The sequence below is a fragment of the Ctenopharyngodon idella genome, chromosome 20 (assembly GCF_019924925.1).
Source record: "Ctenopharyngodon idella isolate HZGC_01 chromosome 20, HZGC01, whole genome shotgun sequence".
Lineage (NCBI taxonomy): Eukaryota > Metazoa > Chordata > Actinopteri > Cypriniformes > Xenocyprididae > Ctenopharyngodon > Ctenopharyngodon idella.
In genome coordinates this window covers 2,298,451-2,315,167 of record NC_067239.1, presented here as the reverse complement: position 1 = coordinate 2,315,167, position 16,717 = coordinate 2,298,451, and the positions used below count along the sequence as shown (strand labels likewise).

At 37.8% G+C, this 16,717-nt stretch overlaps 2 protein-coding genes across 3 annotated transcripts; one reads left to right on the top strand and one right to left on the bottom strand.

Moving 5' to 3' along the window:
- The first annotated feature begins 886 nt into the window (after positions 1-886).
- On the top strand, positions 887-9,153 carry eif5 (eukaryotic translation initiation factor 5). The gene is given in 13 exon segments (XM_051874212.1): positions 887-1,006; positions 1,251-1,480; positions 1,982-2,261; positions 3,334-3,415; positions 3,524-3,696; positions 4,997-5,108; positions 5,273-5,394; positions 5,501-5,662; positions 5,760-5,921; positions 8,096-8,194; positions 8,196-8,261; positions 8,530-8,670; positions 8,784-9,153. Coding segments are annotated over 11 exon segments (1,290 nt in total). The 5' UTR covers positions 887-1,006; positions 1,251-1,480; positions 1,982-2,189; the 3' UTR covers positions 8,883-9,153.
- Positions 9,154-9,768: 615 nt separating this feature from the next.
- Positions 9,769-16,652, bottom strand: enpp5 (ectonucleotide pyrophosphatase/phosphodiesterase 5). 2 transcript variants are annotated; one of them, XM_051874210.1, is made up of 4 exons: positions 16,514-16,652; positions 13,467-14,317; positions 12,941-13,117; positions 9,769-11,734 (listed from the first exon to the last, which is right to left on the bottom strand). In XM_051874210.1, the coding sequence occupies exons 1-4, from the start codon at positions 16,543-16,545 to the stop codon at positions 11,352-11,354; spliced, it is 1,443 nt and encodes a 480-aa protein (XP_051730170.1). In that variant the 5' UTR covers positions 16,546-16,652; the 3' UTR covers positions 9,769-11,351. The 2 variants fall into 2 exon arrangements, with proteins under 2 accessions (XP_051730170.1, XP_051730171.1); XM_051874211.1 differs by lacking the exon at positions 16,514-16,652 and adding an exon at positions 14,813-15,028.
- Between the last annotated feature and the right edge of the window lie 65 nt (positions 16,653-16,717).

Below are 16,717 nucleotides of genomic sequence, written 5' to 3'. Positions count from 1 at the left end.
GGGCTATATTTTTTGCATTTTGTTGCTGTGAAAAACACAACAACATTATAACATTTCAGGTCATAAATAGTGCTAAAAAAAAAAACAGACAAGAAATTCACTTATCTAATGAAGGCTGATAAATGTTTTTGTTTCTTGTAATGTCAGAAATGTAGGATATTTCCCTTTGTACATGACAGACAAAAGCTTTTGTCACTGTCCCTTACAACAGTAAACCCTTTGAACCCTGAAAATGCCACAGGTAATCCTGTGGACCCGCACTGGCTGTTTGTCCCCTGCATTCCTCTCCACTGGCCTACATCATGATGGGCTCAGCCAGGAATCTTTTGTTCCAGTAGTTTGTAAACACATCCAGAGAATTCACTCTGTGTGTCATCCACTGTCCCAGGCTATCATTTGTGTTGCTTCCGAAACAAGAATATGTAGGAGAGGCAAATCATTAAAAATAAAACATCATTATTGGAAAGAAATATAAAATAATTTGTTAAAGTTAAGAAACACCTGGAATATAATTGCCAGTTGTTCGTGTTAGAAATTGCATCATTTGCTTTTACTGTGCTAAAAGAAAGCAAACTACTATGATTTTCCATCTTTATAAAATAGTGAATTTATCCAGTATATCCAGACATATGTGATGGGAACATAATAATGAAATGCATAATAGGAATTACCCAATTATTATTATTTGCAACATTATTACAAAAGAACAAAACAGGCAGTTTACGCATTAAATATATCTTTTTTTTAAATATCTGCATTTATGTATAAAAATTATCTAAAGTAATAAGTTACGTACCAGAAAAGAGATCTTCCCCAATCAGCAAGTAGCAGCCCAATATGATTGATAGCAAAATTTGACAAATGAAATAGAATCCAGTGAGGCGCAAGCCAATCAAAACATCAGATTAAGTGACGGGGCGGGGCTAGTTTTTAGCCGAGTTAAGTCACGAGTCACGAGGTTTATGTGCTCATTGTGGTTTAGCATACGAGCGAAAGCGTGCGAGAGGTGAGTAAAACTTCGCGAAAACATATTGGCCGATTCAATAAGGAATTCTTTTAAATAAGAAATCATTCTGATTCACATTTGATACACATTTTACTCGGACTCTGACTTGAGGCGCTACTGCGTGTTATGCTGCCATATGTTAGCTGACTAGCTCTTATACGTCAGTCATGTTACGTTAGTACTCAACGGCGATATTATGTTGCTGCTTGTATAAGTTTTGCTCATGAGTGCTGTTTTATTTCAGGTCCCCTGTATTGAGGGCGTCGTGAGATTTATCTCCAGGGTTTATCACTCTGCTCCGCAAGGTGTAACCCAGTCAGGCACCGCCGTGCCGACCACTAACTAGCGTATCCAACTAAACTGACTAACTCAAACCAGTAGTTCACCTCTTCTCAGGGCGACCAGCGGTGTGTTTATGTCTTTGTTTTGCGAAAACGGTGAGTACCTGGACGACAGGAGCTACGGATGGGAAAGGTACGTTGATATTTGTTTTTTTCTAGTATGTTTTTTTCCTCTCCTGTGTGCGCGTGCACTCTCGCGATAGTTCGCTTGTTTAATCTGATCTACGTGCGCGCATCAATCTTAATGTGTTGCATACTGCACCGAATAAAATGGCGTCCTCTTATGGTGTGACGCACTCTGCAGCATGGTGTTGCTCAACTGAGGCCTGTTTGGGCTTTTATCCCATTAGCAACTAAATACTGCACCGAATTTCTCTGTGTATTTGACCTGATTATGTCACTTATTTCAGAATTGAGATATTTCTAAGTAATTACACAGGACATACATACCCCAGTATCACTATGACAGGTGGTCCTAGTAGATAACTAGTTTGCTTGTATAGAGAATGGGCACACCTCGATTTAATGTCTGCTGTGTTTGATACCAGGGTGGTAATGGTGCCAAACTGTGTGATGCTTGGTGTTTTATCCTCTAAATCCTCATTTCGTTTTTTTTTTTTCCCCCCTTTTGCAGTGCTATAGTGCAGCTGACGGAACCTGTTTGGGGGGAACTTAGTCAACGAGCTCGAAGCCTGGAGCCTCAGTGGCCGTACCCTTTTCATGTCAGAGACAAAGTACTCTTGCAGTCGTTTATGTCATCCCCTCTTCTGCAAACAGAAGATACTAATAATTGCCAATTCAAGATCTTCTCGTCTTGCTGATAAACCATACGGGAAGCCAAAATGTCCATCAATGTCAACCGCAGCGTGTCAGACCAGTTCTACCGCTATAAAATGCCCCGTCTCATCGCAAAGGTGGGTATTGAATGGTGTGGGTGTTTATATATGTATATATTAGGGGTGTATGTTACACAAAAATGTTGGTTCGTTACGTACCTCGGTTTTGAAGTCACGGTTTGGTAAGGGTTCTGCACAGCAGGGTGAGAAAACTATTTTATTTTCTTTTTTTATTAAACAGTGGTTTACTGAACAAACTGTGTCTCTGTCTTTAAATTCATTCAATTATAATTCATTTTCTTAAGGATAAAAAAAAAAAAATGTCTCTGTTAATGCTGTAAACTATATAGAGAGCCCTTACTTGCACATTACTATAATATTAAAGGTTACAATTAACAACAGAGTTCAAACTATTAAATTCAGTTGCTATTTATTTATTAGATATAATCAAGACTCAAAAAATAATAAAAATTGTTTGTAAACATGTAAATTGCACATCTATATTGAATTATAAAATTGTTTCTCAAATTCGTTGTTGAATTATCATTTACACAGTGGCTGTCATAACTTATTTTCATGACAGCTTTATTTAAACATTAAATAACTAAGACATCATTAACAGGTGAAGTATAATGAATATAAAGGCTAATATAGTGCATATATTTAGTGAAAGAGTTCATTTCTCGAGTGAACTAACATGCTGTGGACACTAAATGACTTGCCTGAGGTGAATGTAATGCTATGAGACATTGTTTACAAGCTGTTTTATTGGTGTCTTTCCACGGTTGAAACTGATTGAGCGATTACACGAGATATACATTTCAGTAAGTTGTACTGTATCTTTCAACATACCTTCAGATGTTCATTCATGTTTATTCTGTAACTAATATTAAAGAGAAAGAGACGATCGTGTTCACTCGCGCTGCTGCTTGAACTGAGGCACCTATACGGAGATCTGTCATGGCATTTATTGTTTGAAGTTCCGTGAAAAAATTGACAGAACTAGACAGATGACACTTTGTTTCTTATGGAAAGTTACAAAACACAGACCTTATTGCGATTACTGCTGGATGATGGTTAATGCTACAAGTACCGTTAATATAAACTTATATTAAAGATGCAACCTAAACCATGTTTCTCTTTCTCACAGGTGGAAGGCAAGGGGAATGGAATTAAAACCGTCATAGTCAACATGGTTGATGTTGCCAAAGCCCTGAATAGGCCTCCGACATGTGAGCATTTAATTTAAAAGCTGTTTTACTTCAATTTTATTTATAAAAGGAGTTTTTTTCTTTTTCTTTTTCTTTTTCATACAACATTGTACTGTAACCTCTGTTCAGATCCCACCAAATTCTTTGGTTGTGAGTTGGGAGCCCAAACCCAGTTCGATACCAAGAATGACCGCTACATCGTCAATGGATCTCATGAGGCAAACAAACTGCAAGACATGCTAGATGGATTCATTCGCAAGTTTGTGCTGTGTCCTGAGTGTGACAATCCTGAAACTGATTTGGTAAATACATTCTCCATTTCCATTTTGCCATATATAGTTAGACTTTCATAGGGAATAAAGATGCATAGATGGGTGATGGTCAGAGAGACTATTGATGAACAGGTGCATTCTGGACAAAAATGTGTGCCCTGGGTGCCCTTTATGTTTGTATGCATGTTGCTGAGTATGCAGGTCTCTGTGGGGTCACACCTGTAGCTTCTGTGTGTTGAGATTGTTTTTTTGAGTGTACAGAGGAAAAGTAGCTGTGTCATGAGCTATATACAGGCCACCTTCAGTCTCTCATTGATGCATTATTCAGACTCTTGTTTCAGTTGCCCAAGCCCAACCAGCCTTTGGCAGGAGGGGTTTTGTCTTAAAGGGATAGTTAACCCTAAAAGGAAATTTAATTACTCACCCTCATGTCGTTCCACACCCATAAGACCTTCGTTCATCTTCAGAACACTAAGATATTTTTGATGAAATCCGAGAGGTAGGACTCGTCCATAGACAGCAATATAATCACCACTTTCAAGGTCCAGAAAGGAACTAAAGACATTGTTAAAACAGTCATGTGACTGCAGTGGTTCAACCTTAATGTTATGTAGCGACAAGAATACTTTTTGTGCGCAAAAACAAAACAAAAATAACTGTTTTTGCACATCAAGCAAGTACAGCTGAGCTTCTGTTTACCATTTTCAGTGTGCTATATGTATGTGCATTGATCATTGTATGTTTATAAAAGCTGTTCCTCATTACAAAATCTGTTCCTCATTACTTGTACAGTGTCTTTATGAGCTTTTTGAAGTGTCAAAGTTTTGGTTGCAAGGACTTTCGATAGAGGGACAGAAAATTCTTGTTTCATTAAAAAATATCTTTTTTTTTTTTTTTTTTTTTTTTCATTTTGAAAAATGTCTTATTGTTTTGGAACAACATAAGAGCAAGTACGTGATGACATGTTTAATTTTTTTGATGGAAATATTTAGTTAAAAACAATAATTAAAGTGAGCAATGTGATTTCCCCCTACGGATTTTCCTCTGCAGTGCAGTACTGTTTGACTTCCTGAGATTTTGCATAGTCTCAGCTGGCCTGGTTTCTGTTTCATGCGGCAGTCTGCCTTATGAACTGTCTGTAAGGTCACAAATAAGACAAACACGCAGGCCTATACATAGTGTGTATATATAAAATAGTCTTTGCATGTTTCAAGTACAGGAAGCTTGATTAGATGTTTAATTTGCCCCAGAGATTTTTAGTTTTGCACAGATTGTTTATCAGTGTACCTTAATAAAGTTGTCACTTGTCATTGTGTTCTTGTCATTGTAGCACATTAATCCCAAGAAGCAGACCATTGGAAACTCCTGCAAGGCTTGTGGATACCGAGGCATGTTGGACACCAGACACAAACTCTGCACCTTCATTCTCAAGAACCCACCTGGTAAATACAGACTATAAAGAGACAGTGAATTGAGAGAAACCTTTCATTTTCACATGAAACCAAAACGAAGGCATTTCAGTTTCTGGGTATTTGCATTTTGGCCTTAGTATGTAATAACTGTTGCTTTTTCTGTTAACTTCCTCTCTCTGGTCTTGTTGTGGTAGAGAATGACAGTGGATCTGTGAAAAAAGAGAAGGAAAAGAAGAACCGAAAGAAGGACAAAGAGAACGGCTCAAGTGGTGGAGAGGCCGGGAACCATAATGACATAGATGCCCCTGATGCTGTGGTAAGAGCTTCTTTGAGATCGTCTCATTTAGATCAGCTCCACTTTTAGCCTAACCAGCAGAGGAAATGAGAAATGCTGGTGTTGAATGTGATTTTCATCGTTGCAGGATAGGGATGATGATGATGAAGACTGGGCTGAAGAGACCACCGAGGAGGCCCAACGCCGCAGGATGGAGGAGATCAGCGAGCACGCCAAGGGTCTCACGCTCACTGAAGACCTGGAAAAACCCTTGGAGGAGAGGGTCAACATATTTTACAACTTTGTGAAGGTGTTTGTCTTAAAATCTTACTGGAAATTTTGAAAGAAAGACGCTCTTTATATATAGACACTTATTCAGCTCCAATCGTTTTGTTTCTGCTCTTCAGGAAAAGAAGGACAGTGGCGCGATTGACACTGCAGATAAAGAGATCTTGGCTGAGGCTGAAAGGCTTGATGTGAAGGCCATGGGTCCTCTGATCCTGAGCGAGCTGCTCTTTGATGAGAACATCCGTGAACAGATCAAGAAGTACAAGCGTCACTTCCTCAGGGTATGTCCTGACAGCTATTAGCATTTTTAACATTTTGAACAATGGTTCTTAAACCTTTGATTCCAAGGCCCCTCATTGTCCACAATATTTTAACACCCAACACTGTAAATTAAAGGGGAACTATTATGCAAAATTCATAATTTGAACACCAATATGTGTGTGTGAACAACCAGCCTATAAAAAGTAAAAAGATGATCTGCCCTATTAGCATAGACAGCTCTGAGCACAGAGTCCGCCATTTCTGTATCCTCGCTGTAGCAGCTGGAATTTACAATGTTTGTGCCAAAGAGGCATTACAAGTGCTGTGTTTAGGGATGTACCAATGCACATAAGAGTCTCCATAGACTCCCGCCATCTGAGTCACTAAGGACATTGCGGTTAAGTTTCATTTTTAAAGCAAATGTTCCAAAGTAAAGTCTTGTACATTTGCGGCAATTTTACGACGGACTGCTTTACAAACAAGGGTCTGTTCAACGCTGGATTTTCACAAAGGTTGATTCTGAAAGATGGGTCCATACCAACACTTCATGCTCAAACTTCATATCCAGAACTGATGCTGCCCTCACGTGGATTATTGTAAACAAGAGTTTCCTAGTTAAAAATTGCACATGAACTCCCTTTCTGACATTTTTGGTGCATGAGATAGTCCTGTTTTATTGTTGCTGGTATGCCGGAGCATGAGCTCTAGAAGCTCCGCCGTCTGCTTGAAAGGGGGCGGGAGCACCAGCTCATTTGCATTTAAAGGGACACGCTCAAAAATGGTGCATTTTTGCTCACATCCAAAAAGTGGCAATTTAAGCATGCTATAATAAATGATCTGTGTGGTATTTTGAGCTAAAACTTAACATCCACACTCTGGGGACATCAGAGTCTTATATTACATCTTGTGAAAAGGGGCATAATAGGTCCCCTTTAAGTTTTAGGGGTCCCACTTTTAGCCATATAATTAGGGGCCAAGCCCCAAAGGGGTTTGTAACCCCTATTGTAATTGTTAGTTTTCTTATTATTTTTCTTGAATGGGAGTCTATGGCAGCCCTATCAACAGAACATGAGAATCATGTTCCTCTCATCATGCTGATCACATTCAACATCTTACATTAAGACTCCGCCCATTACAGTAGTGGCCATTTTGAAAAGTACAGTTGTTTTTTTCGCTACTCCTTCAAAAATTGTCCAATTTTGTCCAAAATTTGATCAGATGACCTTTGGACCGGCCCCACAGAAATGATTAAACAGATTTTTTTTTTTTTTTTTTCCCCATCACGTTATGATGGCTTGAACTTAACAAGGTCGACCTAAAATTCAGAGGCTGTATCTCAGCCAATCTTTGAGTAATCAAAACAAAAATTGGTACACTTCATCTGAACCATGGTCTGAGGGTCCATGCCAAATTTGGGAACAGCGCCACCTACAGGTCCTGAGATCTGAAAAATGGCTATTTTTCTGCTCAGCTTTTGAACAGTTTGTCAGAATTTTGTAATAAATTGCTATATCTTTTAAACAATTTGACACATCAGCAAAAAAAATTGGTATGTGTCATCAGAATGTCCTGAAGGTACCTGAGCGCCACCTAGTGTTCTAAAGAGATAAGGAATTTTGCAAAAACGCTTATAACTTTTGAAAACATTGTCCAAATATATATATATATATATATATATATATATATATATATATATATATATATATATATATATATATATATATATATATATATATATATATATATATATATATATAAATAAATAAAAAATAAATAAATTTGGACAGTGTTTAATATATATGTGTATATTATATCAATCAGTATAAAACATTTTAAAACATGGCATAACTAGAAAAATGTATATTCATTATAAAATTCCCATGGATCTTAAAGATGATTTGAATTCATATGACTTTTAGAGGTTTAGAAATAAGCTTTTAATTTAAATTTATCTTCCTAATACAATACACCGGAAAACCCTGGTTGTTGTTGTAACTCAAAGAAGGAATGAATTATCTGGATTTTTATGCATATTTTGTATTTTAATTCATTGAGTCCCCCTAACCTAGAATATGTTAGTTGCACTACAACAAAGTCTTCCCATATTTCTTTTGTTAAAATGCACTATTGCAGTATTATCATACTGACTTGTTGCACTATAGTAAATGTAAGAAGTTTACATTTCTGCCCACAGTTCTGCCACAACAATAAGAAAGCTCAGAAGTATCTACTGGGTGGATTTGAGTGCTTGGTGAAGCTGTATCAGACTCAGCTCTTACCCAGAGTCCCCTATCATACTCAAAGACCTGTATGACGCAGACCTGCTGGAGGAAGATGTCATACTCGCATGGGCTGAAAAGGTAACCTGCCAACACAAGACTTTCTAGAATCTGTCATGATCGGATGCCAAACATCTGATCTCATAAGTAGGTTACATGCATGAAACCCAAATGTAAATGTAGCTATAGACATACGGATGATGTGGTTAGTTGCCAGGCAACCCTTGTAGGATCTGTGTCATTTTTAGCCTGTGTCTGAGGGGGTTTTAATATGGTAACCGCAATCATACTCGACTTGAATAGTCCAGTGTTCATGAGTTTAAGCCTGTTAGTGATGTTTTTGCTTTAGGTGTCTAAGAAGTATGTCTCTAAAGAGTTGGCTAAAGAGATTCATGCCAAGGCAGAGCCCTTCGTGAAATGGCTCAAGGAGGCAGAGGAGGAGAGTGAGGGCAGTGAGGAAGAGGAAGATGATGACGAGGACAATGTTGAGGTAAAAAAGCCACATTATTACATAACCTTTCATAACGTAAGATTGATATACATAATGTTGTAATGTTAGTTGTTGGATAGCACAGAATTTGCTCAAATTTCCCTTTTCTCTAGGTGGTGTATTCCTCCTCTGCCCGTGAGCTAAAAATGGAGACTACAAAACCTGAGAAGTCAGACCATGAGGAGGAGGACATTGATATTGATGCCATTTAAAGATAAAACCAAAAAGCTTCAGTTGCCTCTTCCATATTGCTCAGCTTCTTTTTGTCAGACGCATGCCTTTTCACCTCCTTTGGCCTTTTCTTCAGCTCTAGGCCTGGGTTAGCGTTCTGCTGAAAGCCTCTTATTTTAGTCTCCTCACCAGCTCTATTGATTAATTGTTGCTGTTGTTTGTATGCATGAGTTTCTTAGATTATAGAGCATAAAATGCACATGAGTTCCCCTTGTATTTTTGCAACTATTAAAGATTTGCTTGTGAATTCCACCATGTATCTAGTTGTTTTTGACACTACTAATATTCATATGTAATATAAAGTCTGTTCAATGCTGGATTTATTTTTTTACAGCAGTTGATTCTGAAAGATGGGTCAATACCAACACTTTGTGCTCAAACTTCATATCCAGAACTGATACTGCCCTCATGTGCTATCAGAATTATTGTAAACAATTTCCTAGTTAAAAATTGCACACGAACGCCCTTTTTGATATTTTCAGTGCGTGAGATTGTCCTGTTTTGTTGTTGCTGGTATTTAAAACAAAGACTTACCAACTCCAAACTTTGAGCACTAGTGTTATACAGTATTATTTTATCTGGCTGGGTATGTTCCTGAATTTAAGGTAATGGTAGTCTTAAAGCAAAAAAATGATTGAATTGATGAATTTTGATCATTGGTATATAGAGTCTAATGCAACCTTTTCTGGCCAGAAGCTAGTGGCTTAGACAACCAGTCCCTGAATAACATTAAAAAAAAAAAATCAGACCAGCATGCAACAAAGTGCGGCTCATTCACAGAACGTCCTGGTAGCCTTCAAAAGGGTATAAACAATCACTGTGAGGAAATGTGTTGAGACTGCAAATAAGAACTCGGAAGTTTCCAAATTAGGCATTTTTACCTTTAATGTAGCACATAGTTATGGGACTTTTGACAGGTCCAAATCAGACATTAGGCAATAAAAGACAAACCCAGTAAATCATAGAAATACTTAAACACAATAGTCTGCACACATCCATATAGAAAGTCATAATTTCCCTCTTAATAACAGACACAATCCTAACATTCTGCAAGCAGCTAACTACGACTATTTCAGCAACATTTACTTCAAAGAGCATAAATACTTAATTTCTCTTTAGTCTTTGCACCAGTAAAAGACCGATCACAGTGTTTTGCCCTATGCAGGGCTTTTTCTTAAATGGTAGTTTCAAAAAGTATAAAATGCATTAACGCAGGAACTATACTATTACTAGAAGTCAATCAAAAGGATTTTGGCACCCACACTCTTTTTTTTTTTTTTTTTAATATAAATTTTGGATGGTATTACATTGTGCAAAATGCAGAAAAGCTAAAACATCCCACTAGTCTAATACTTTATCTCTCTATCCTGATTAGCTTACATCTTAGTGCAACACGGCTTCTTTTCATTAACATTAATCTGCCAACTTAAACAACTGCATTAAACAAACAATCAAAACTATAATGGGTATGAGAATAAACAACAAATTCAAAAAACAACTGCTACTAATGTCCCTTAATTTTTTTCTTTTTTCTTTTCAGAATCATAAATATCCATAACATTCAGTTAAAGGAATATTCCAGGTTCAATATAAGTTAAACTCAATCGACGGCATTTGTGGCGTAATGTTTATTAACAGGAAAAATTTGTTTTCTTAATTTAAAAGAAAAAAGCAAAAATTAAGGTTACAATAAGGCACTTACAATAGAAGTAAATGAGGCTATTTTTGGAGGATTTAAAAGCAAAAATGTCAAGCTTATTGTTTTATAAATATCAATTAAAATTGATAAAATGTGCATATTATTTAAGCTGTAAAGCTGTTAATTTTTGTTTACATTAATTTTAGGGTTTTAACTTGTGTCTATACTATTGAAATAGAGAGTGATTGGTTTATTTTCATTGTAAGTGCCTCAATCACTGTCCCAGATTGCTTTTTTTTTTTTAAGAAAAGGAGGAACAAGTTGAAATTAATTTTTGTAATAATCAACATTATGCCACAAATGCTATCTGATCTGATCCCATTAATTTAATGCAAATTCAAGAGAACAGGGCAAATCTCTCTCTTATTAAATAAATATCAGATTCAAATTTAAAGGAAAAGCATGGGGATGCTAACCATTTTTCTCCGAATACTCGATTTTAGATGACAAGAATAAAGGTCTCACTGACAGCTTCACCAGAAGAGGGCACTATTGGCTCAGTCAGCTGTGATTTTGATGATTGCACAACCTTTTTTCCACTGTAGCATCATTCCCCATATTGCTTTTGGTATATTCGGCTTTGGCATGGTACCGTGGATATTGATCGCCTTTGAATTCAAGCGATCATACTGACCGCTTAAAAAGTGTTATCAGAATTATTTTAGACTGAAATGAGATCTGTGGCACTGGATGAAAAATTCAGTGCTGCATACTTCGAGAACCTCGCATGAGAAAAGTGAGGTGTTTGAGCCTACAGTAAAGGTTGTGTTATCTCACTATTGGACAGATGCAGTGGCGGTAACTGCCTTTGTGTCACCTGCTGCACAAAGATGAAGAGAAACCCGATCACGAGGGCGGTCCCGAGGATGGATCCCACAGCCCAGGCGTAGGAAGACTCTCTGGGCGCGAGCGGGACCTCTGGTTTTGGGGTTGGCGTCTCCACTAAGAGATCCTGCACGCTTGACAAAGAGCCATTGTTGGGCAAGGCCTTGAGACCAAGAATGCTGCACATGAGAGGATAGAGGTCGACAATGCGCATGGAGGCCTTGGTGTATTCGCGGCGGAAAGCAGGTCCGCGGGCGACAAACACAGGGTGCATGCTGGGAAGGCTGTTGTTGTAACCATGGTTTCCCACTGCAAATCAAGCACAAGATAATTAAATAGTTGCAAAGGTATCTCAGACATTGATCAGCAAGCACATCGTCGACTTTAATGTGTTATCGCATGTGTTCGTTGTGCTTTAAAGGGATAGTTCACCCATTACTCACCCTCATGTTGTTCCAAACCGTAAGACTTTCGTTCATCTTCAGAACACAAATTAAGATATTTTTAATGAAATCTAAGAGATTTCTGTGTCTCCATTGACAGCTATGCAACTACCACTTTGATGCTTCAAAAAGTCCATAAAGAGATCATAAAACTAATCCATATGAATTGAGTGGTTTAGTCCAAATTTTCTGAAAAGACTTGATCACTTTATGTGATGAACAGATTGAATTTAGGCTTTTATTCACATTTAAATGTTGATCAGCGAACATAAACAGAAGATCAACCGAGCCTGCTTGACGTGCGAGAACTAACCTCTTCCGGAAGCTCAAATGTGCTGCATCACACGAGAATGAACCTCATTGTTTTATGAGGAAGCTCAAACATGCTGCGTAAAGGCAGGTGCACACTGTGCGATTTATAATAGTCCTTTACGACTGTTACTTGTCAGACTGTATGAACATGATCCTCATGTCCCACTGTGGGATCTCCGCTGCCATTTATGTCAGACATTACGACAGTCAAGACACGTTAAAAACGGACGCGTGCATAAAAACTTCCAGAGTTTTACATCATCAACCCATACACGTTCGGTGACTGTGAGCTGCATTACACGCGGGACTGAAATGGTGGCTAACAAAGACATCTCTACTATTAATTTTGATCACGGCTTATTTCGAAAAACGAAGACAATTTGATGTCTATCGTAGGAGAAGTCACACTGCAGGACCGCCAAATCTTCTGACACTGCCAGAATTTGATTGCAACGGTCATTAATCGGCTGTCTGTGAACATGTCAAACTAGCAATCAAAGACTACAGGTTTTAGCCTAGGATTATAGGAATCCTTTAGGATTCTAAAAATTTGTCTCGGATGACCAAATCATGGCCAAAATCGCACAGTGTGCACCCGCCTGAACACGAGAATGAACCTCATTGGTTCTCTCAGATTTCATCAAAAAGATCTTCATTTGTGTTCCGAAGATAAACGAGTCTTGCGGGTGAGTAATTAATGACAGAATTGACATTTTTGGGTGAACTAACCCTTTAATTATGTGTAAATAACAATACGCACACATAAAGGATCCATTTCTGTTCTGCATGACCGTCCATCCCTCTTTGACCTCTATGATCAGAGGCATGATCCTGGCATTGTGTCTGTAGTGGTAATGCTCTGGGATCTCCTCCTTTTTATACACAACCATGTTAGGGTTGGCATTCTTCAACGAACTGTAGACCTCTTCAAGTTTGCCTGGGTTAAGAAGAGAAAAACACTCAAATACTGTAAAGGGACATTCACACAGAACACGTTTTTCCATTCCGCTGCGCTACTTGTTTTTCAGTATAAACACGCTAGACAGACAAATGTTGCGTTTGCTTCTTTTGCAATGTCTCGTGCACAACGCACCATTCTAAAAACGTTCAACTTTTAAAAACCGACCTTGCTTTTTTTTCCGCTCCACTGACAACAGCAAAAATGTGTTCTGTGTGAATGTGTCACCAATTATAACATATTATGACTGAGTGTTTCTTCAACTACAAACACTTGATTGTGTTAATAGTGTAATAAACAATAACAAATGCTTTATACTTATTCTTACCTTCTTTTGGCAAAAGACCAACTACAGGACTCTTGTCCACCCATGTGTAAAGATCACGGCTGACGTAGGTGTCCAGCTCGATAATCTTATCATGTGATAACTGAGTCATTCCGTGATCACTTGTGACAATGAGATTGACCTTATCATAAAGGCCAGCGGCTTTGAGCTTTTCCCTGAGGAATCCCAACTTCTCATCAATGTCTGCTATCACTGGATCCATTAGTGGGCTCTCCGGCCCCAACTTATGCCCGCTCTCGTCTGGTTCCTCCCAATATAAGACACCAAAATTGATGGCCTCCGGCCCTGAGAACCAATCAATGAGTTTCTCGACTCTGGTCTCAAAGGCCATTGACGCATTATAACTCAAGTAATGTGTTGGGTACGTTCCACCGATTGCTACATCTGATCCAGGCCACATGGCAGCTCCGCTCTTCTTGCCAGCCTTTTGATTGGTCACCCACAACGGCACGGCCTCCTCCCACCACCACGCATCATACACCGAAGGTCCCTCCATAGAAAAGGACTTATTGTGGATGGGGTCGTACATTTCGTTAGCAATGATGCCGTGGGTTTCGGCGTGTAATCCTGTCACTAAGGTGTAGTGGTTCGGGTAGGTCTTGGTGATGTAGGTGTTCTCCACTTTCTCCACCTGCACACCCTCATTCATCAGGTCGCGGAAATTGGGCGTGGGCACTCGATTCACATAGTCCCAGCGGAAGCCATCAAAGGACACCAGCAGCAGCTGGCTTTGCTCTTCCTGCTGTGAGATTGATGTCTGTAGCAGTACTAATAAGCAACTCAGGAAGAAGTTCTGGTATGGCATGATGTAAGCTGTTCTATGAAAGGGAGACCTATAAAAACAAGTTCATCATTGTATAGACATGAATGGGGAAGGAAAGAAAGTTTTGACCATTAACAACATTTTTTATTCTCATTAAGGTCGACATTCTGGTTAAACCTTTATCAGTTATTGGAATTCCTGTGTACATATTGCTAATAAGGATAATTTCTGGAAATACTGGAGATGCTCTTGCCATTTACGATGCTAAAAGTATGTAAATAATCACATTTATGTCTTTAACAATAACATACAAGAGGCAGATAAATTACAACATGACGATTCTTTTAATGTTTGTGAAAAATTAGTATAAAATCATTCAAAAATGTTCAGAATTGTCAATATCTAATATTACCCAGAGCTATCTTTGTTTTGCGCATATAATGAATTAATGTTGGGTTATGGTGGATATTCTGAATAAGTTGTTCATTTTTATTTCTAGAAACCAGAATACTGACTTAAAGGATTAGTTCACTTCAGAATTAAAATTTCCTGATAATTTACTCACCCCCATGTCATCCAAGACGTTTATGTCTCCTTCTTCTGTCGAAAAGAAATGAAGGTTTTTGGGGAAAACATTCCAGGATTTTTCTCCATATAGTGGACTTCACTGGGGTTCAACGAGTTGAAGGTCCAAATGTCAGTTTCAGTGCAGCTTCAAAGAGCTCTACACAATCCCAGACGAGGAATAAGAGTCTTATCTAATGAAACAATTCGTCATTTTCTAAAAAAAAAATAATAATAATAATAATTATACACTTTTTAACCACAAATGAACCCCAGTGAAGTCCACTACATGGAGAAAAATCCTGGAATGTTTTCCTCAAATACCTTCATTTCTTTTCGACTGAAGAAAGAAAGACATGAACATCTTGGATGACATGGGGGTGAGTAAATTATCAGGAAATTTTCATTCTGAAGTGAACTAATCCTTTAATCAGAATCTGATTTTGGCAGGTTTTGATGTATCCTAAATACATAATAATATATATTTGACACTTTCTGCCCAACCTTAAGTCCAGTTATTATTGGAAATGACACATTAAAAAAAATATTTTATATATTTAGATTTAGATTATATATATATATTTAGAGCTGAGATTCCCAAATGTTTTTGTCAGTCGAATCTTTGATCTAAAACTTTTGCATGTTCATGGTTCTCTGTTCTTTTTTTTGTGTTTTATTTTGATTATTTTTTGTTTTAAAATCATCCCTTTTAAATTGACATTTTTATTATTCGATTAATTATCAGCTTAATATCAACTCACAAACCCCCTCCAGTTTGGGAAAGGAGTTAATATATTTGTATTTTTAGAAACCGGATATTTACTTAATCGAACGTGATTATGCCTATCAAAATAACGTGTTAACAACTTCTGATTAATATTTTAATATATTAATTAAGAGCTGTAAACCAGTGAATGAATTCACACAGGAGAATGCTGCTTTGCGAAAGATCATAATAAAAATGTAAAAGATAGGTACTCAAGAGAAAACAAAATTATATATATAGCCTTTATATAATAGCATATATATATATAGTAATACAATGACTCGCGTCAATCGCCACTCAATTGACACACTGTTTAAATTTTAAAAAGATGATTCTTTCTTCAAAACAATGCAAATGGTCGCTCATTGTTCAGTAATATATGAAGGGCACTACATGTATGTACGGCTGTGTGTCATATTCGGTCATGGAAGTGCAGCCTACTTTCAGCGCGCCTGCTCAGTTAACAGGTGCATTTTTCTTATACATAATGTAACAACTAATTGGATACATTTCGGTCTATAAACGCTCTAACATTCCAAATATACCGATATAATTCGATTGTTTAGTGCGTCACTGAAAATGGAACATGATGACATCATGCACAATGCAGCGCCTGGAATGAAGCTCGTGCTCGCTTCACTCTTGTCCTTCGTTTTGAATATATCTACAAAACAATCCTTGTTGGGTCTAAATAACATTCTTTCACATAAACCTGAACGGACCAGTGTGCTTCTCCATTCAACGGCAGCCGCTGTTAACGAACAGGAAAACGCAGTTCAAGTTAGCGCAGTGCATGCTCTATGACAACTCTTATGTCATTACGATACATTATGAAAATGTCTCCGATATCATGCATCTTCGCAGTTAAAGCCAGTACATTTACAATTAAACGAATTTAACCCGTGTGCATGGCATGCAAGTAACCGTTGCGCTTACCTCTGTGTGTGTGTGGAGGGTATTCGGCTCATCTAAAAGATAAACACGGGGTCGATCACAGGAAGTCCCGCCTATTTCTCTCGCATCGGCATCACCAAAACGAATCTCATTAAAAGACTATGTGTTACGGAAAAATCATTAGCGATAAACTAACAACACTATCAATTTTATTTGAATTTAATCGTTTGTTAGTGTGTAATTAAT